The following is a 22,150-nucleotide window of genomic DNA, read 5'->3' as shown; positions in this document are numbered from 1 at the left end:
CAGACATGATGGCCTGTCAATATGGAAAATTTAGCAATCGCAAAAACCCACTATGATGAAACTGGCTTTCATGAGGACCGCCCCAGGAAAGGAAGACCTCTGCTGCAGTTACCTCTGCTGCAGAGGACAAGTTCATTAGAGTTAACTGCAACTCAGATTGCAGCCCAAATCAATGCTTTACAGAGTTCAAGTAACAGACACATCTCAACATCAACTGTTCAGAGGAAACTACATGAATCAGGACATCATGGTCGAATTGCTGCAAAGAAACTACTACTAAAGGACCCCAATAAGAAGAAGAGACTTGCTTGGGCCAATAAACACGAGCAATGCACATCAGCCCGGTGGAAATCTGTCCTTTGGTCTGATGAGTCCAAATGTGAGATGTTTGTTTCCAACCGCTGTGTCTTTGTGAGACACAGAGTAGGTGAACAGATGATCTCCACATGTGTGGTTCCCACCGTGAAGCATGGAGGAGGAGGTGTGGGGGTGCTTTGCTGGTTACACTGATTTTTTTAACCAATATGGCTACCACATTCTGCAATGATAAGCCATCCCATCTGGTTTGGAGTTAGTGGGACTATCATTTGTTTTTCAACAGGACAATGACCCAAAGCACACCTCCAGGCTGTGTAAAGGCTATTAGACCAAGGAGAGTGATGAAGTGCTGCATCAGATGACCTGGCCTCCACAATCACCAATCTCAAACAAATTGAGATGGTTTGGGATGAGTTGGACAGCAGAGTGAAGGAAAAGCAGCCAACAAGTGCTCAGCATATGTGGGAATTCCTTCAAGACTGTTGGAAAAGCATTCCTCATAATGCTGGTTGAGAGAATGCCAAGAGTGTGCAAAGCTGTCATCAGTGCAAAGGGTGGCTACTTTGAAGAATATAAAATATAAAATGTATTTTGATTTGCTTAACACTTTTTGGGTTTCTATGTGAGTCCATATGTGTTATGTCATAGTTTTGATGTCTTCACTCTTATTCTACAATGTAGAAAATAGTCCAAATAAAGAAAAACCCTTGAATGATCAGGTGTGTCCAAACTTTTGACTGGTACTGCATAATTGGACCATGTCAGAGCATCTGTTTATGATAATAATTCATATAAAGTAGGCTACAGTCATTTGTTAAATTAGAGGCGCAGGTGAAATACTATAAAAGACAGATGGGAAATCGAACGAGAGATAGCTGAGCTTGCTCTTTTGGCACACGCTGCATTTTGCAGAGAGTGCGTTTTTAGAGATCGTTGGGACTTTTTTGCAGAAAGTACAGATTGGCTCCTCAGATATCGTTTCCCAAAACCAATCTTATTGGATTTTTATTTAAGACCTGCTTTAGAAAGGCACACACACATGCTATTCCGGTGCACATGCAAGTACTATTCACCCTCTGGTTTTTGCCAACGGGATCTTTTCAGTGTGAGCTTGCCGATCGGCATCTCACAGCACTTGATGAGACTATGTTTTGGATGCAGTCATCAGCAAAACGACCAGTTATATAAAATGTCCATACACCATCGCACAACAGGTTGAAGTCAATAGGGATTTCTTTGCCATCAGCGTTCCCAAATATGAACGGAGCAATGGATGGCACCCACATTGCCATAATAGAACCATCCCAAAATGAGTTAAACTATGCAGCCTCAGCCAGCATGTGAACAGAAAAGGCTTCCACTCATCTGCAGGTGATGGGTTAAGTGATGCGCAAAATAAGTTGTTGAATGTGGTGGCAAGGTGGCCATGTGGAAAGCACGACTCGTTCATTCTGCAGAACAGCAATGGCACAGTTGCTTGCGAAAGTATTCACCCCCCTTGGCATTTTTCCAATTGTGTTGCCTTACAACCTGGAATTAAAATTGATTTTTTAGGGGTTGGTATCATTTGATTTACACAACATGCCTACCACTTTGAAGATGCAAAATATTTTTTCTTGTGTAACAAACAGAAAACTTGAGCGTGCATAACTATTCATCCCCCCCAAAGTCAATACTTTGTAGAGCCACCTTTTGCAGCAATTACAGCTGCAAGTTTCTTGGGGTATGTCTCTATAAGCTTGGCACATCAAGCCACTGGGATTTCTGCCCATTCTTCAAGGCATAACTGCTCCAGCTCCTTCAAGTTGGATGGGTTCCGCTGGTGTACAGCAATCTTTAAGTCATACCACAGATTCTCAATTGGATTGAGGTCTGGGCTTTGCCTAGGCCATTCCAAGACATTTAAATGTTTCCCCTTAAACCATTCGAGTGTTGCTTTAGTAGTATGCTTAGGGTCATTGTCCTGCTGGAAGGTGAACCTCCGTCCCAGTCTCAAATCTCTGGAAGACTGAAACAGGTTTCTCTCAAGAATTTCCCAGTATTTAGTGCCATCCATCATTCCTTCAATTCTGACCAGTTTCCCAGTCCCTGCCGATGAAAAACATCCCCACAGCATGATGCTGCCACCACCATGCTTCACTGTGGGGATAGTGTTCTCAGGGTGATGAGAGGTGTTGGGTTTGCGCCAGAAATAGTGTTTTCCTTAATGGCCAAATGTAATGCCCGGGGTGTAGTGGAGGAAGGAGTCAGACGCAGGAGACAGAGAGTTCAGAGTAGCGTAACTTTAATCACCACAGAGGTGAACACAACGCCACTAAACCCAAAGGCCCCAACACACAAGGGGAACTAAATAGTTCCGAAAATATAACGTACACGAACCATGACATACAAGACAACAACAATCCCGCACACCCAGCGGGCCTGCTGGGTAATAAAGCCCCACTAATCAACCTAACTACAAACAGGTGTAACCAATAAACAAACAAGGGGAGGAAAAAATCAGTGGCAGCTAGTAGGCCGGTGACGACGACCGCCGAGCGCCACCCGAACAGGAAGGGGAGCCACCTTCGGTAGGAGTTGTGACACCAAAAAGCTAAATTTTAGTCTCATCTGTCCAGAGTACCTTCTTCCATATGTTTGGGGAGTCTCCCACATACCTTTTGGCGAACACCAAACGTGTTTCCCTATTTTTTTCTTTAAGCAATGGTTTTTTTCTGGCTACTCTTCTGTAAAGCCCAGCTCTGTGGAGTGAACGGCTTAAAGTGGTCCTATGGACAGATACTCCAATCTTCGCTGTGGAGCTTTGCAGCTCCTTCAGAGTTATCTTTGTCTCTTTGTCTCTTTGTTGCCTCTCTGATTAATGCCCTCCTTCCCTGGTCTGTGAGTTTTGGTGGGTGGCCCTCTCTTGGCAGGTTTGTTGTGGTGCCGTATTCTTTCAAATTTTTTTTGAATGGATTTAGTGGTGCTGCGTGGGATGTTCAAAGTTTCAGATATTTTTTTATAACCCAACCCTGATCTGTACTTCTCCACAACTTTGTTCTCCACAACTTTGTCTCCACAACTTTGGCACGCACCACTTTTCCGTATTTTTTTTTTGTTTAATTTTTTTAAACAAGTTATTTTTTCCATTTCCATTCACCTATTTAAACTATTTTGTGTATGTCCATTACATTAAATCCAAATAAATATCAATTTAAATTACAGGTTGTAATTCAACAAAATAGGAAAAACGCCAAGGGGGATGAATACTTTTGCAATGCGCTGTATATGCCTACAGGAAGGTGCTGTTGAGGATGGATGGCATATTAGTGAGTTGTCTAGCTACTCATTTTAAGTATATTTGCCATTGCTAAAGCAACTTGAATTGTCCTAATGGTCCTCTCTTTGTAGCTATGTTTTAATTTGTACAGGTAACCACAACTGAGTGAGCAAAGTAAAACATTTTGATTGTACTCAATCTCTGACACTAGGCACCTCTATTTCAGTCTCGGAAAAGTATATTTTTTTCGTAGATTTTTTTGTTTGCCCGTTGTAGGTTATATTTCATGGTACGGAGTTGTATATTCCCCACAGGCTTTAAAGAGATTATTTTGACCGTATGTGACCCACCGGCTTGATTCGGTTCTAGTAGCAACATAACATTTTTATTTTTACTTTTAAATTGGAATAAAGTAGAGACTCAGAGCTACAAAAGGGTATATCAGCCATACACTGCAGTTGAGGATCAATGGGAAAGTAATTCTGCTTTGATAAACTTGGAACCCCACTTTTGAGGAAAGGGCCCTTGGATGTTTTGGTACATGGTACACCTACTGGAGAGCTCTTTGTCAACACCTATTCCGCATCATTCACACCCTCATAAGCCTTAGCCCCACCCATCTCTTTACAATAAGGATAACCTAAAGGTAAAAATCCACTTTATCTACTCTTTGGCCTATATCCTAATCTGACTTTGAAAGTGTCCAGATAAAAATAATGTATAATTAGATGATGCTTACCCAGACACTTGTCTACATTGATGGGTCATGTGAAAGAAATGCTACAACCACCCCCAACCACATCTAGTTATGTGTATGGGTCACTATTGTCTATACATGTACACATGTTCCTGAAATACAATAAATGGCCATAATCAACCTCAGACACACCTGGCTAACTTGATGGGTCAAGTAATCATTCTCTTGCGACGTGGAGTCTTGTTTAGACGTGTAGCTACCTAGCTAAACAATTAACTATATTCCCAACCCATAGCTACAGTACAAATGGATTGTCATAGCTTGCCACTATGCATAAAATGCTGGAGTATGAATCTGCAGGAAGCTAAAGCAAACAAACTAGGTTCAAAGCTAGCTAGCTAACATTGGGCTACAACTAGCAATGCAAATGGATTTCTGATATCCTAATAATATTACTATACTGATCATACACGTAATGTTAGCTAATGATCCAGCTAACTAACAGTACGCTTTAACTTGCAATGAAAATGACTTTCTGACAAAATTAGAAATGTATAATATCTGAAAATGTACCTAGACTCTTACCCGTGAACATGGATAAACACTTCACGGCAGCATGTCTTTTCCGTTTGGTTTGTAGCTAGGCACATGAAAGTTCACATGTTCCAGAAGGCATTTCTGCCCAAAAACATATTTGGATAAAAAATGTTTTTGTTAAAATGCCTCCCCTGTGAATTAGTGACATGCGACATACGCCTAGCTTATTAAACATTCTGAATTCCCTTCGTAAGTTTTTTATAATAATTTCTACCAAAATATTGATAAATAAGGTCCCAGGACTCGGACTTGACTTGGACTCGAGTCACGATTTTCATGACTTAGGACTCGACTCGGACTCGACCAGTGAGGACTCGACTCGGACTCGACCAGTGAGGACTCGACTCGGACTCGACCAGTGAGGACTCGGACTCGACCAGTGAGGACTCGGACTCGACAGTGAGGACTCGACTCGGACTGACCAGTGAGACTCGGACTCGGACGGCAGTGAGGACTCGGACTCGACCAGTGAGGACTCGGACTCGACCAGTGAGGACTCGGACTCGACCAGTGAGGACTCGGACTTGGACTCGATCAGTAGTGATTTTGTTGTCAGAAAATCTCTTTGTTGCATGATTTAACATAGTAGCTACAACAGCAAATATTAGAGTGCTGTATTATGTAGATATCCTTACAATGTGCAACAATGTAACATAATTGAGATTTTAAAATGGTTGGACCACAGCTTTTAGCACTACCAAGGGACTCTTGACTCAAGTATAAAGGACTTTAACCCTAGGGACTTTGGAGTCGACTCTGACTCAAGGTTTAGTGTGTTGACTACATCACTGGTCTACACTGTGGATATTGCTGTAATCAGGCTCTCACTGGATTCTCATCAAAACAGATAGAAAGTAGATAGCCAAATACTGTTTTGTCTTTGTGTAAAGTTTTGTGATGTGTTATCTGATGACAGCATAATTGTACAGTGACTTTAGCCTAGTCTTTAGTTTATCAGTAGACTGTTAATAATATGATGTATTTGTAAATATATACTGTAGTACTTGAGTGGATTTGAGAAAAGGAATATATATGTAGGCCACAATATAATACTGTATACCGTGTAATATAACTAGGGCTGGTTTCCTGAACACAGACTAAGCCTAGCCATGGACTTAAGCATGCTCAATGTAGAGTGTGTGTCCTGGAAACCATCCCTGTATGTCTTTCTATAATTATCTTGTTAACCAGGCTGAATGTACTGCTACTACAGATGTAGGATCTTAATTTGATCACTCTTTTGTTGCTGAGAATGTTCTTACACAGCAGGAAATGCAAGCTTGTAGTGTATTTGAGTTTTAAAAAGGCTTCTAAAGTTTGTAATTTCCAGTTTAAAATGTCAGACTTGATTTGCCCCAACAAAAAATGTATCAACCCCTTCAAAAATGTCAATTTGAATTATAATCCACATCAGTGGAGGTTGCTGAGGGGAGGAATGGCATCAAACACATGGAAACCATGTTTGATGTATTTGATACCATTCCACACCTATTCCGCTCCAGCCATTACCACACCAACCTCCAGTGATCCACTTAATAATTCAACATTTCTGTTGATGCAGGATTATTTTCCTGCTGTAGCAAACTGGCTCAAATGAAGATTCTACATCTGTACCTGGTGGCAGTGAGTGAAGAAATGTTGTTTATCCATCTTCCATTCCATAAATCTTCTTCCTGTAGAAGACCTGTGGCTAGTTTATAACAGTAGACCACTATCAGTTGTTAGTCAACCACCAGCAACGACAGAACCACTCTGTCTGTTGTGTTAACTTTTGTGTGAAGTGAAACTTGGGTGTGGAAAGTTACACAAAAGCTGATCAGATGTTTTATTAGTGTTATTTATTTTGTTCTATCCTGGTGATCTCAATCTCTGGCTTTTAATTCACTCAAGCTGTACCATGCTGTTGCATAAACCAGAATAAAGAAGTTGACAAATCTACTGATCTCCTTATTTGGTGTATGTATGTTGTGTATGCCTATCATGATCAATGAGCTGATTGACATTGCATGACATCATTACATCAGTTGCTGCCCATAACGTCATCACTAACATTGTGACAGCGTCTTTTTTCCACACCAACAGAGGACAATTTGGTCTTTGTTATGCTTGCTCCCTCGCTCGATCCTTTTCTCCCTTTCTCCCTTTTTCACTTTCTCCTTATTTCACCCCTTTCTCCTCACTCCATTTGTACTTCTTATTCCAAGCCTAAGCTGTTTAATAGCAACATAAACCACACTCAAGGCTTACACTACAGATTTACATCTGTGGTAGCTAGATGAACAGACATTGAATTCATTACTATTTCTATTTTTAACTATTGCTGCTGACTACTGAAAAAAACTCCAAACTATGTTGAATGTTCAACACCTACAGTACCAGTAAAAAGTTTGTACACACCTACTCAATCAAGGGTTTTTCTTTCATTGTAGAATAATAGTGAAGACATCAAAACTATGAAATAACTATGAAATAACCAAAAATGTGTTAGCCACCCTTTTCCCCGATGACAGCTTTGCACACTCTTGGCATTCACTCAACAAGCTTCATGGGGTAGTAACCTGGAATGCATTTCAATTAACAGGTGTTCCTTGTTAAAAGTACATTTGTGGAATGTCTTTCCTTCTTAATGTGTTTGAGCCAATCAGTTGTGTTATGACAAGCTAGGGGTGGTATACAGAAGATAGCCCTATTTGGTAAAAGACCAAGTCCATATGATGGCAAGAACAGCTCAAATTATCAAAGAGAAACGACAGTCCATCATTACTTTAAGACATGAAGGTCAGTCAATCTGGTAAATTTCAAGAACTTTGAAAGTTTCTTCAAGTGCAGTCGCAAAAATCATCAAGCGCTATGACGAAACTGTCTCTCATGAGGACCGCCACAGGAAAGGAAGACCCAGAGTTACCTCTGCTGCGGAGGATAAGTTCATTAGGTACCATCCTCAGAAATTCAGCCCAAATAAATGCTTCACAGAGGTCAAGTAACAGACACATCTCAACATCAACTGTTAAGAGGAGACTGTGTGAATCAGGCCTTCATGGTCAAATTGCTGCAAAGAAACCACTACTAAAGGACACCAATAAGAAGAAGAGACTTGTTTGGGCGAAGAAACACGAGCAATGGACATTTGACCAGTGGAAATCTGTCCTTTGGTCTGTTGAGTCCAAATTTGAGATTTTTGGTTCCAACCGCCTGTCTTTGTTAGACACAGAGTAGGTGAATGGATGATCTCCGCATGTGTGGTTCTCACCACAAAGCATGGAGGAGGAGATGTGATGGTCTGGGGGCGCTTTACTGGTGACACTGTCTGTGATTTATTTATAATTCAAGGCACACTTAACCAGCATGGGTACCACAGCATTCTGCAGCGATACGCCATCCCATCTGGTTTGCACTTAGTGAACTATCATTTGTTTTCCCAACAGGACAATGACCCAACACACCTCCAGGCTGGGTAAGGGCTATTTGACCAAGACGGAGAGTGATGGAGTACTGCATTAGATGACCTGGCCTCCAAAATCACCCAACCTCAATCAGAGTGAGTTGGTTTGGGATGAGTTGGACGGCAGAGTGAAGGAAAAGCAGCTAACAAGTGCTCAGCATATGTGGGAACTCCTTCACGACTGTTGTAAAGAATATTCCAGGTGAAACCTGTTGGGATAATGCCAAGAGTGTGCAAAGCTGTCATCAAGATAAAGGGTGGCTACTTTGAAGAATCTAAAATATATTTTAATTTGTTTAATACATTTTTGGTTAATACATGATTCCATATGTGTTAATTCATAGTTTTGATGTCGTCAAAATAAAGAAAAACTCTTGAATGAGTAGGTGTGTCCAAACTTTTGACAGGTACTGTAAGTTCAACTGAAACAACTCCATGTGATATGGCCTGTAGCTCATGACAATGTATAGAGTTGAAGAATCCCTAAAGGTCTACAGTATTATCTATAGTGTATCTGTTCTATGTTCATACACTACAATTAATGACTTATGTTTTCAAACATCATAAACTTACTGTTTTGTTTATCATACCTTGTCTATGATACATGCCATACAGTATAAATGTTTTCCATGTACATTGTATTTACAAATAAAACATTTTACACAGCCTTTAATGATGTATGTACAGTATGACACATATACTCTTTGTAGAAAAAAGGTTTGAAGTCAGTGTGAATATCAGAGGATGAGCTGGTTTTCAGTTAGATTAGTTCCTGTCTGAAAAACGTTAGATCTCTCAGATTGATTTGGTGTTGGTTCCATAGCTACATTTGGCACTTGGACACTCTAACACAACTCCTGGTTGATATTGCTGTTGTGACTTAAACAGATACGCTTGTGGTAGGGCACCAGTTATAAATGCTTTATAAGAACAAATGTTTTAATTAAAAAAACAGCTATAATGTACAGTATGACAGCATCTGCTACACTATGTTCACTCTCCCTCAGTAAGTGCCACTAAAGCATGAAGTGATCTTGCAAATTTCTATGGCTATCGTCAACACTACACTGACATTAGTGTTCTAATCTACTCTACATTGGTTGGTTCAGAAAGTTGTTTCATTTAGCACATATTGTAACTCTATAACTGTACACTTATAACTAATCAAACAGAACTGTATCTCTTTATTTACTTCTAATTAAGTCTAATTTATGTCTATTTTCTACATGTAGAATCCCAGAAAACTGTAACTAATAGTAATGCCTCCAAACATGTCTGATGTAGCAGTGAAAAAGCTAACTGAGCTCAATGTTAACCACTCAAACACAAACGTTAGCTTATCAGTTAAGTACTTAGATCTCTCTAGAGGTCAATATATAATCTCTGTGCATTTTACATCATATCCTTATGTCCTTACATAACAGATAAATATATTGGTTTAGCTCGGCAGACTAACAGTGTCTTGTGGCGCATAGATGACTCATGGTTCAAACCCAGTAGTATCTACCTACAGGTCAATAGTGTCACTGCACACGCTAAGAGCATCGATCTGTCGGCACACGTTGACGAACTCCGCTTGTACGGCCAGATCCCGTTCCAGCAACCTGCTTTCACTCAGGTCCTCTCTGCCCGCCAGCCGCCCCTCCCCCCAACTGTCCTGCGAGGCGGAGCTGAGGGTGCGGTAGCGTCTGTGGTGGGAGAGGTTGGGGAGCATCCTGGGCAGACTGCTCTGGGAGGGGAGCTGCCCTCTCGTGGAGTGGGGATGAGAATGCGCCCCTCCTGCCCCCGGGCTGGAGAACAGACCCTGGGAAGACCCACTCAGGGATTCCTGGCACATGCAGCTGGAGTTACTACCTCTCCACCAGCGCTCAGGGGGAGAGATGGGATCGCCGTGGCCTGGGAGGATGCACCCTGGCTGGGGAGGCCGTGTAGGAGACATGTCCACATCTCTACAGGAAGAGGTCCGGTAGAGGGAGCTGTCGGCTGAGCTGTGTCCAGGTTGTGAGGCACTCTGGCTGAGGTGGGAGCCAGGGGAGTTCAGGGAGAGGCTGGAGGATGCGTGGAGTAGCCTGGGATGACTGAAGAGACTGTGGGGGAACAGGGTTTCGCTGTACAGGGCCTGGTCTATGCTCCGGGACAGGTCAATTGGAGAGGGGGGGTGCAGGTACATTGTGGAGTCAGTGTCCAGAACTAGACTAGCCTGGGAAGAGCCCTGGGATGCAACCCCAGCTTGAGGCATCCATGGTGGGCTGGGAGGGTCAGGGAGGTGGGGGTGTCTTGAGGCTCTGGTCTGGCCAGGGTGGGTGTTAGGGTTAGGATGCAGGTTCAGTCCGTTTGAGGGGGGGTCCATTAGTGTATAAAGGGGGAACGCTTCGGACTGGCGCTTACTGATGACATCACACACCACCAGCTTCTCTTCCTGCCCCAGGGACCAGGGGTAGTGAGGGGGGAGGGCTGGGGAGGGGGGAATGGGGTGGCTAGGCCCCCCTGAGGGTGAGGCACAGGGCAGCTGCACCCAGGACCCCGGACGGGGGTTGCAGTTGGGTTTAGTCCAGGGGCAGGAGTAAGAGTTGGAGCAACAGAAGAGGAGGGGATGAGTGCCGATGATTGACAAGGACAGACACACCCCCACCTCACAGAGCCTGCAGCCCAGCTGGTAGCCCCACCAAGGCCAGGGCTGAAACCCCGCCCCAGCACTCACCCCTCCAAACCCCATTGCATGTAACATCCCATACAGCTGGAGCCCCCCACAGCTTAACAGGCACAGAGACCCTCCCACCCCAGCCCCTGCCGCCCTGCTCCACTCCCCAGCCTCAGCGAATGGGCAGCGGGACGGCCGCCCCACCAACACCGGGGAACCTGTTACCTCTCCCTCACCATCACTCAGCCGTTGGACATGCTTGGTGTCTTGTTGTACAAAGCAGTAGAAGAGGAGGAAGGAGCAGGGGAGGAGGAGGCAGAGGAGGATGAACACTCCCTGGGGGAGTAGGAGGAGGACAGGGAGGCTGGGGAAGACATGGAAGAGAGTTATGGAGCCCAGGGAGGCCCCAAAGTGCAACAGGGAGAGGGAGAACAAGAGACAGGGCCGGGGCAGAGCTGAGAGAGGGAGGGAGAGAGAGAGGGAGAAAGGGAGGGAGAGGTGCATGCGAGAGCGGAGGGAGAGGAGGAGGAAGGAGAGGGAGAAGGCAGAGGTGAGGCAGGGTAAGGGTAGCTCAGAAAGTAGGAGAGAGCCCAGAGCAGACAGGCGGTCCTGGTGACTATAAGCATCATACAGCAGAGTGAATGCTCTAGTGCCTCCAGTGGCCAGGAGGAACAGATGCAGCAGGGTGAAGTAGGGGCTTCCCGGGGGGCAGCGCAGGGGCAGGCCTAACAGGCAGAGTACAGATATCAGACCTAATGCAGCGAACACAGATCCCAGACCGTAGATGTGGACCTCCCAGGCAAAGCCCCAGGTGGCCAGAGCTGAGTTCCAATCAGAATACAGAGGCACGAAGAGAGGAGGAGTTAGAGACAGAATGGGGCGCTGGGATTTATTTGAGATGATGTCATCAGGGTAAACAGGGCTCCAGGATTGATTTGTGTTGCAGGGTGTGGCCTTGGTCTCCAGGCTGCAGTCGAGGATAGGTGTCTCATTGGTGGCTGACTTAGGCCACACCTCCTCTGGAGACACACCTGTAAAACAGAAACAAAGATGGTTGAAACTGATGCCCAAATCAATTCCTTGCCCCTATCCCCAGATCTGAGGGCTTTCATAGGGTGAAACATCAGCGAGTGTGGTGTAATCTATTGCAAAAGTACATGCTTGTAACTGGGAATCTCTAACTGGGTCAGAGAGAGAGAGAGAGCCAGGGTAGAGAGAGCAAAGGAGGGAAAGAGAGACTGTGTGGGCAGATTAGGTAGTGTTGACCCCATTGCTTTTCTCATTTGTGAACTATTTATAGATCGCAGAAACTGGCACACTCACTAACATTACATAATTTATTACATACTATTGTAGGTGCACATACCCTTTCCATATGTCTGTCCCCTATGATTACATACCATCTGAATGATGTAGACGCTTCTATTCCCTATGTGCCTGCCTACTGCCTCTTCATAGAGAAATACAGTAAATACAGTACAGGAATAGGAGCTCTGTGACAAGACCTCTGGTCCCTCCTCTTCACATGCATGTGTGTGTGTGTAACCGATGTGAAATGGCTAGCTAGTTAGCGGTGGTGCGCGCTAACAGCGTTTCAATCGGTGACGTCACTCGCTCTGAGACCTTGAAGTAGTTGTTCACTTTGCTCTGCAAGGGCCGCGGCTTTTGTGGGGCGATGGGTAACGATGCTTCGAGGGGGACTGTTGTCTGTGTGCAGAGGGTCCCTGGTTCGAGCCCAGAGAGGGACGGAAGGTGAAACTATTACATTGATGCTGTTCACCCGGATCACTGGTTGCTGCGGAAAAGGAGGAGGTCAAAAGGGAGGTGAGTGTAACCGATGTGAAATGGCTAGCTAGTTAGCAGTGGTGCGCGCTAATAGCGTTTCAATCGGTGACGTCACTCGCTCTGAGACCTTGAAGAAGTTGTTCCCCTTGCTCTGCAAGGGCCACGGCTTTTGTGGCATGAAGGGTAACGATGCTTCGAGCGTGGCTGTTGTCTATGTGTGCAGAGTGTGTCTGGTTCGAGCCCAGGTAGGGGCGAGGAGAGGGACGGAAGCTAAACTGTTACATGTGCGTGTGTTTGTTTTATCTTTATTTTATTAACAGGGAAGTCATGTTGAGATTTAGGTCTCATTTCCAAATGTGCACTGTACAATACAACACAAATATACACCCTATACCCAACATACAGTTGAAGTCGTAAGTTTACATACACTTAAATACACTCATCAAAACTTGTTTTTTAACCACTCCACAAATTTCTTGTTAACAAACTATAGTTTTGGTTACGTCGGTTAGGACATCTACTTTGTGCATGACACAAGTCATTTTTCCAACAATTGCTTACAGATTATTTCACTTATAATTCACTGTATCACAATTCCAGTGAGATAGAAGTTTACATACACAAAGTTGACTGTGCCTTTAAACAGCTTGGAAACTTCCAGAAAATTATGTAATGACTTTCGAAGCTTCTGATAGGCTAATTAACAAAGTTTGAGTCAATTGGAGGTATACCTGTGGATGTATTTCAAAGCCTACCTTCAAACTCAGTGCCTCTTTGCTTGACATCATGGGAAAATCAAAAGAAATAAAGCAAGACCTCAAAAAAAATGTAGACCTCCACATTGACCTCCACAAGTCTGGTTCATCCTTGGGAGCAATTTCCAAACGCCTGAAGGTACCACGTTCATCTGTACAAACAATAGTACGCAAGTATAAACACCAGGGGACCACGCAGCCGTCATACCGCTCAGGAAGGAGACGCGTTCTATCTCCTAGAGATAAACGTACTTTGGCGCGAAAAGTGCGAATCAATCCCAAAACAACAGCAAAGGACCTTGTGAAGATGCTGGAGGAAACAGGTACAAAGTATCTATATCCACAGTAAAACGAGTCTTATATCGACATAACCTGAAAGGCCGCTCAGCAAGGAAGAAACCACTGCTCCAAAACCACCATAAAAAAAGCCAGAATACGGGTTGCAACTGCACATTAGGACAAAGATAGTACTTTCTGGAGAAATGTCCTCTGGTCTGATGAAACAAAAATAGAACTGTTTGGGCATAATGACCATCGTTATGTTTGGAGGAAAAAGGGGGAGGCTTGCAAGCCGACGATCACCATCCCAACCGTGAAGTACGGGGATGGCAGCATCATGTTGTGGGGGTGCTTTGCTGCAGGAGGGACTGGTGCACTTCACAAAATAGATGGCATCACGAGGAAGGAAAATTATGTGAATATAAGATAGCAACATCTCAAGACATCAGTCAGGAAGTTAAAGCTTGGTCGCAAATGGGTCTTCCAAATGGACAATGACCCCAAGTCATACTTCCAAAGTTGTGGCAAAATGGATTAAGGACAACAAAGTCAAGGTATTGGAGTGGCCATCACAAAGCCCTGACCTCAATCCTATAGAACATTTGTGGGCAGAACTGAAAAAGCGTGTGCGAGTAAGGAGGCCGACAAACCAGACTCAGTTTCACCAGCTCTGTCAGGAGGAATGGGCCAAAATTCCCCTAACTTATTGTGGGAAGCTTGTGGAAGGCTACCCAAAATGTTTGACCCAAGTTAAACAATTTAAAGGCAATGCTACCAAATGCTAGTTGAGTGTATGTAAATTTCTGACCCAATGGGAATGTGATGAAATAAATAAAAGCTGAAATAAATCTTTCTCTCTACTATTATTCTGACATTTTACATTCTTAAAATAAAGTGGTGATCCTAACTGACCTAAAACAGGGAATTTTAATTAAATGTCAGGAATTGTGAAAAACTGAGTTTAAATGTATTTGGCTAAGTGTATGTAAACTTCCGACTTCAACTGTATATACATACGCACACACACACACACACACATATATATATATACACATACTACTGTTCAAAAGTTTGTGGTCACTTAGAAATGTCCTTGTTTTTGAAAGAAAAGCACATTATTTGTACATTAAATTAAAGCAACATCAAATTGATCAGAAATACAGTGTAGACATTGTTAATGTTGTATATGACTATTGTAGCTGGAAACAGCAGTTTTTTATGGAATATCTACATAGGCGTACAGACCATTATCAGCAACCATCACTCCTGTGTTCCAAAGGCACGTTGTGTTAGCTAATCCAAGTGTCACGCCCTGACCATAGTTTGCTTTGTATGTTTCTATGTTTTGTTTGGTCAGGGTGTGATCTGAGTGGGCATTCTATGTTGTATGTCTGGTTTGTCTATTTCTATGTGTTTGGCCTGATATGGTTCTCAATCAGAGACAGGTGTTTTGCGTTGTCTCTGATTGGGAACCATATTTAGGTAGCCTGTTTTGTATTGTGGGTTGTGGGTTATTGTCTATATGTAAGTTGCCTGTGTCTGCACTTGTCATTTATAGCTTCACGTTCGTTTTCTTGTTTTGTATTAGTCTGTTTAGTGTTTCTCTTCGTTTATTAAATAGAAGTATGTATTCATATCACACTGCGCCTTGGTCCTCCTCTCTTCCACATTACGACGATCGTGACAGAATAACCCACCATCAATGGACCAAGCAGCGTGAAACGGAGGAACAGCGCTTTGTGGAGAAATGGACTTGGGAGGAGATTCTGGACGTTAAGGGACCCTGGGCACAGGCTGGTGAATATCGCCGCCCAAAAGCTGAGCTGGAGGCAGCGAAAGCGGAGAGGCGGCGGTATGAGGAGGCTGCACGTAAGCGCGGCTGGAAGCCAGAGAGGCAGCCCCAAACATTTCTTGGGGGGGGGGGCACACGGGGAAGTGTGGCTAAGCCAGATAGGAGACCTGAGCCAACTCCCCGTGCTTACCGTGGAGAGAGAGCGACCGGGCAGGCACAGTGTTATGCAGAGATGCGCACGGTGTCCCCGGTGCGCAGGCATAGTCCGGTGCGGTACATAACAGCACCTCGTATCGGCTGGGCTAGATTGGGCATCGAGCCAGGGGCCATGAAACCGGCTCTACGCATCTGGTCACCAGTGCGTCTCCTTGGGCCGAGGTACATGGCACCAGCCCTACGCATGGTGACCCCGGTTCACCAGCACAGCCCAGTGCGGGCTATTCCACCTCGCCGCACTGGCCTGGCTACGGGGAGCATTCAGCCAGGTAGGGTAGGGCAGGCTCGGTGCTCGAGACCTGTAGTGCGCCTCCACGGTCCGGTTTATCCGGTGCCTTCTCCACGCACCAGTCCGCCTGTGACAGCCCCTCGCACCAGCCCAGTACCACCAGTGCCTACACCACGCACCAGGCTTCCTGAGCGTCTCCAGAGCCCTGTACGCCCTGTTTCTCCTCCCCGCACTCGCCCGGAGGTGCGTGTCCCCAGCCCAGTACCACCAGTGCCAGCACCACGCACCAGGCTTATAGTGCGCCTCGGGAATCCAGTATGCCCTGTTCCTTCTCCCCGCACTCGCCTTGAGGTGCGTGTCCCCAGCCTGGTACCACCAGTTCCGGCACCACGCGCCAGGCCTACAGTGCGCCTCGGCACGCCTGAGCTGCCCGTCTGTCCAGCGCCGCCTGAGCTGCCCGTCTGTCCTGAGCCATTAGAGCCATCCGTCAGTCAGGAGCCGCCAGAGCCGCCCGCCAGTCAGGAGCCGCCAGAGCCGCCCGCCAGTCAGGAGCCGCCAGAGCCGCACGCCAGTCAGGAGCCGCCAGAGCCGCCTGCCAGTCAGGAGCCGCCTGACTGGCAGTCCGCCAGTCCGGAGCTGCCCGTCAGTCCGGAGCTGCCCCTCAGTCCTGAGCTGCCCCTCAGTCCTGAGCTGCCCCTCAGTCCGGAGCTGCCCGTCAGTCCGGAGCTGCCCCTCAGTCCTGAGCTGCCCCTCAGTCCTGAGCTGCCCCTCAGTCCGGAGCTGCCCCTCCGTCCAGTGGCGCCCTCTAGGATGGTCTTCAGTTCGGGACCCGCTGCAAGGGTCCCCGCTCCAGAGGCGCCACCAAAGCGGGTTATGACTATGGTGGAGTGGGGTCCACGTCCCGCGCCGGAGCCGCCACCGCGGACAGATGCCCACCCAGACCCTCCCCTATAGGTTTAGGTTTGCGGCCGGAGTCCGCACTTGAGGGGGGGGAGGGGGGGGTACTGTCACGCCCTGACCATAGTTGCTTTGTATGTTTATGTTTTGTTTGGTCAGTGTGATCTGAGTGGGCATTCTATGTTTATGTCTGGTTTGTCTATTTCTATGTGTTTGGCCTGATATGGTTCTCAATCAGAGACAGGTGTTTTGCGTTGTTATCGATTGGGAACCATATTTAGGTAGCCTGTTTTTTGTATTGTGGGTTATTGTCTATATGTAAGTTGCCTGTGTCTGCACTTGTCATTTATAGCTTCACGTTCGTTTGTATTAGTCTGTTTAGTGTTTCTCTTCGTTTAATAAATAGAAGTATGTATTCGTATCACGCTGCGCCTTGGTCCTCCTCTCTTCCACATTACGACGATCGTGACACCAAGTTTATCATTTTAAAAGGCTAATTGATCATTAGAAAACCCTTTTGCATTATGATAGCACAGCTAAAAACTGTTGTTCTGATTAAAGAAGCAATAAAACTGTCCTTCTTTAGACTAGTTGAGTATCTGATCTCATACAACGCTGTGTACTACTCCTTCTCAGACAGCGCAAACTGGCTCTAACCAGAATAGAAAGAGGAGTGGGAGCCCGGTGCACAACTGAGCAAGAGAACAAGTACATTAGAGTGTCTAGTTTGAGAAACAGACACCTCACAAGTCCTTAATTGGCAGCTTCAATAAATAGTACTCGCAAAACACCAGCCTCAACGTCAACAGTGAAGAGGCAACTCCGGGATGTCCCACAACCACCAGTCCAGCTATGTTTTGCCATTCATCTCATTTACTGTTATCACATGGAATTCATTCACAGTCTCCTCAGTTTAGCTGTTTAAGAAGCAGGACAGCAGGGGAGGGAGATAGTGTGTCTGTGACAGAGGAGAGAGAGGGAGTGGTAGAGATGAATGGGAGATGAAGGGGGGATTGAGAGAGGGAGAGAGAGACGGGGATTGAAGGGAGTGGGAGATGAGGAGGCGTTGCGTAAATGCCCTGTGAATATAAACAACCGTGTTTGCTGGCAGAATACATACCACACACACACACACACACACACACACACACACACACACACACACACACACACACACACACACACACACACACACACACTGTGGCACAGAGAAGACACAGAGCAGGCAAGTCCCATCGCTTTCCAACACACACTTCAACAGAAAACATACTACCACTACCATGTACTGCTACAGAGGTATGTACACATTTCCTGACGTCAGAGGTAGCATGTCATGAAGAGAAAATATATAAGGGGATACTCGTCACACTTCCACAGTAAATCAGTTAATTCACCACCAGTGTTGTACAAAATAGAAAAATAGGACAATTATTTCTGATCAATATCCTATTCTTTCTTACTAACATCCTGAGGGTATTGTAAAAGCGGACATATAACTATTAGACGGGAATGGGGGTTGGATTTGAGAAGTTCGTCTTACCTGTGTCTGTTCCTGTATCTGTGAGGTTTTCTGTGTAGTCCTCCAATTCTGAGAAGTCTCCAGTCTCCATCACGATATCTCCTTCCATCATGTCTCTTTGTGGGGTGGCTGGTTGGTCCAGAGATAGCAACCCTTTGTCTGTGGCCAAGGCTATGGGTTGGTCTTGGTTCGGGTCAGTAGTGGAGCCTAGCTGTGCTGTCACTGGGGTTGGTAAAGTAGGCCTAGTGAGTGGATTAAAGCCTGGGGTCTCTGTATAGTCAGAGCGAAAGAGAAGGATGGGTGTTGGTCTACCAATACTATCTCCATTCTGTGGGAGTGACAGATATATCAGAGGAGTCTGTCCATCCTGTGAAGTTATTAATGGGGATCCAGCCTTCTCCCTGGTGTTGCTCTCTTTCAGCTTGTTTTCAGGATCTCCATCCTGGATCCAGTCTGGTAGTCCATTCCTAAATAAGGTCCCAATTGGAGGTTTGATTTCCATCCATGCAGTGACACTGTCTGCCTCTGTGAATCTGAATGTCTCCGGCCCTGTTTGTCTGGGGACAGTTTTAGGTGACTGCTCAGGGCTTTCCAGCAAATCATGGTATTCACCGATAGTTCCTTGAAACTCGTCTGTGTAGTCCTGTTTCTCAGTTTCCTCAGGTTCCAGTATGGAGCCCCTCAGCCCTGGAAACCAACCCAGAGAGTCGGCCATTCTGGCTCCAGCGTTGAGGCCTACCAGAGCCCAGGAGGCCCCTAAAGGGCTGTGTGAAACCTGTACATCTGTCTGTGTGTCTGTGTGTGGGTGAGGTGGTGCCTCTGTGGCCAGGGGGAAGGCATGCAGATGGAGGAGAGGAGTGAGGGAGAGGAAAAGGAGGAGCAGGAAGAGGAGGAGAGAGATACACATCACAACAGCCATAATGGAGACCCTATAGTATAATCTTCTCTGTGTAGTCACATGATGCAGGTAAACATCGCTGTCCAATCACATGATTCCCAGCGAACTCCTCTTTCACCTCGACCCCACACACCTTAGTATCAGCTCACCTGCAGAACACAGACAACACACACCTCAAAGTCAGCATACAAAAAACTGGAGTCATATCCCTCTCCTCCTCCACTAGAAAATAACATACCCTTCAATGTATGCACGCATACCCCGTTAGATTATTCCATGCCTCTCTCTGCCAATGCTCTCAGGAAGTAGCACAGCAGTCACCATATATATTCCTACATACCCAGCTAGCACATTTGGTTCCTTGGAAATTGTGGAAACCTACGTCTTTGGTTTCCACTGGTTCTGGGAACGAAGTCATACGTTTCCTGACCGGTAAAGCTGAAAGTTTTTTAAACATGTTCTGGGAACGTTAATTTTTAGGTTGCCGGGAGGTTCTGAGAACATTTTACTATGGATTCCTGAATGTTTTCCTGGGAGGTTTTGTTAATGTTCTGAGAACAGAAATTAGAGGTTATTTTGAGTTTCTTTTGTATAACTTCCATAAAACATTCATGGAATTTTTCAATAGCACTGCTAGCTTAGGTTAACGTTTTGAACTCCAGGTACAGATCGGACACATGGAAATGAATTTGCTTAGGCATTAATAATTTGTGGCACAGCATCAGTGAGATTTGAACCTATGATCTTCTGTTCTCTATCCATGGAAATAGTCCACTGCACCACCAGGATGGAGCTAGTATTTTTTTAACTCATACTAAGCTGTTCATTTTGGTCTATTCAAACAGACCCCATTTCAAAGGAAACAAGCACTCATTAAAATCAGGTGTGGACAATTAGTGGGCTCGACCAACACACCTGAACACACTTAACAAGATATAGGATAGAGAGAGTTTTGTTGATGCAGAGGACGGAATGTATAGGATTTTCAATATAATAATTAAAAAGTTATTTGAACATTACTAATGTTTTCGTGTCGTTTTTATGGAACGTTTTCTTAATATTCTGAGAACATGACATTAAATAGAACCACAAGAAAACCTGAAGAACATTGTTTCTCAACGTTGTTACATTTTTTGGGGAACATTACTTAAAATAGAACCATGAGGAAATCTGTTGGAAACGTTTTGCTGAAGTATTGAAATTCCAACAGGAGAACATTGTTTCTTCACATTTTCTGAACTAATTGAGAAAATTCTAAATGTCAAACCAGTAGGCGAACAATCCTAGAACATGACAAAAAAATATATTAAATGTAACCATGTTTGAAATGTTCTGTTAAAGTAACGAAATACCAAGAAAATTACGTTATTTTGTCACGTTCCTTAAATGTCCTGAGAAATGTTCCAAAGCCAAGCAACTATCCTGCACCATTCCCAGAACATTGTGGGAAGGTTGTATGAAAAATAACCATAGGTCAACCCCGCCTTCACCAAGTGCTAAGAAATATATGCTGTGTGCTAGCTGGGCACACAGCAACACCAACAATTTCGATCTCTTCCTCTCGATCATTGTCTCTCTTCCTTAACCCTTCACAACTCCCCAAACCCTACCTCAATCTATATCTTCTGGATACACACACCCACACACACCACACACCCACACACACAACACACACACACACACACACACACACACACACACACACACACACACACACACACACACAGCCTGTAGTACTCACTGTGCTGCGTCCCTCTGCTCTCCATCAGACAGACAGGAGAGGGAGAGGACAGGTCCCAGCTCAGCCAGACAACATCCCCCTCTGTCCCACACCACGCTCCTGCTGCTTCCGTTGCTGCTGTAAAGATCCCTCCGTCTGTCTGTGTGTGTGTGTTAGACTGAGTTACAGGTTCACTCTGCTCACTCCTCTTCTCAGTATCACTCACACACTCAGTATGCTCCTTCTATCCCGCCCTCCCTCGTTCAAGGGGGTGTGTGTGTCTCTCTCTCTATGATGTGTGTCAGGAATGCATGGTTCCCGTGGATACACCTCACTGGGCAAATAATTCATCAGTGCGGTCTGGTCGTATTATGGGATGGGAGCCAGTGGGGGACAAAAAGGGTTGGCGCACACACACACACTGCAGATAAATATGCCTGTAAGAACGAATCGTTAACAGGAGGGTGGTATTGTGCATAGAATTAACTATCAGATCAATATAGTGTAATGGATGTAATTTGCAGCTGGAGTTGAAACCAACCCTTTCTGTCATGATTAACATAAAAGCAATAGTCAGTGTGAGAGTGAATCCAGTACATCACAAATTATAGAACAAACATCACAAGGAATTTGGAACTTCTTTGTGAGCTAAGAATGCACACCTTGTGATTTTGCATTGTAATGGTGTTAGTTTGGCATCTTCCTTCTGTTATCACACCATCTCTCTCTCTCATGTCTTATATACATACCCACTTCTTGCTCTGTCTTTAACTATCATTATCTCTCTCCTACTCAACATGTTGATGTCATCAGACTCTGATAGATATAGTACTTTATCTCCCTGCGGGGTAAAGTCCAGGCTCCTGTCCTCATTTAATTCCTCTCTGGATACTTTAAAATAGACACTGATCCACATACTGTACCTTGTTAATCTGTGTACATCTTCAATCTGCACTCGGTGACTGTCCAGAGTGGAATAGGACTCCACATATGGGCCATTATGCTGTATCTATATTATAGATCAGCTCTGCTAGTATACGACTGACTGGGGGTTGGATTATGGGTGAGCATAATTGATTACAGCAGTGCATTCACAGGACATGAAC

At 45.0% G+C, this 22,150-nt stretch overlaps 1 protein-coding gene across 1 annotated transcript; it reads right to left on the bottom strand.

The window, feature by feature from the left end:
• Positions 1-8,965: 8,965 nt before the first annotated feature.
• Positions 8,966-21,383, bottom strand: LOC111961005 (proline-rich transmembrane protein 4-like). Its single transcript, XM_023983141.2, has 3 exons — positions 21,066-21,383; positions 18,448-19,473; positions 8,966-11,985 (listed from the first exon to the last, which is right to left on the bottom strand). The coding sequence occupies exons 2-3, from the start codon at positions 19,343-19,345 to the stop codon at positions 9,821-9,823; spliced, it is 3,063 nt and encodes a 1,020-aa protein (XP_023838909.1). The 5' UTR covers positions 19,346-19,473; positions 21,066-21,383; the 3' UTR covers positions 8,966-9,820.
• Positions 21,384-22,150: the final 767 nt, after the last annotated feature.

This window comes from Salvelinus sp. IW2-2015, linkage group LG4q.1:29 (genome assembly GCF_002910315.2).
Source record: "Salvelinus sp. IW2-2015 linkage group LG4q.1:29, ASM291031v2, whole genome shotgun sequence".
In the NCBI taxonomy this organism is placed as follows: Eukaryota; Metazoa; Chordata; class Actinopteri; order Salmoniformes; family Salmonidae; genus Salvelinus; species Salvelinus sp. IW2-2015.
Note: the sequence above shows the minus strand (reverse complement) of the source record. Positions and strands in the feature narration are given on the sequence as shown.

Coding starts and splice junctions, on each gene's coding strand:
- LOC111961005 (XM_023983141.2), bottom strand. CDS start 19,345: ATGGCTGTTGTGATGTGTATCTCTCTCCTCCTCTTCCTGCTCCTCCTT. Junction 11,986..18,447: donor AGATACAGGAACAGACACAG/GTAAGACGAACT, acceptor TCTGTTTTACAG/GTGTGTCTCCAGAGGAGGTG.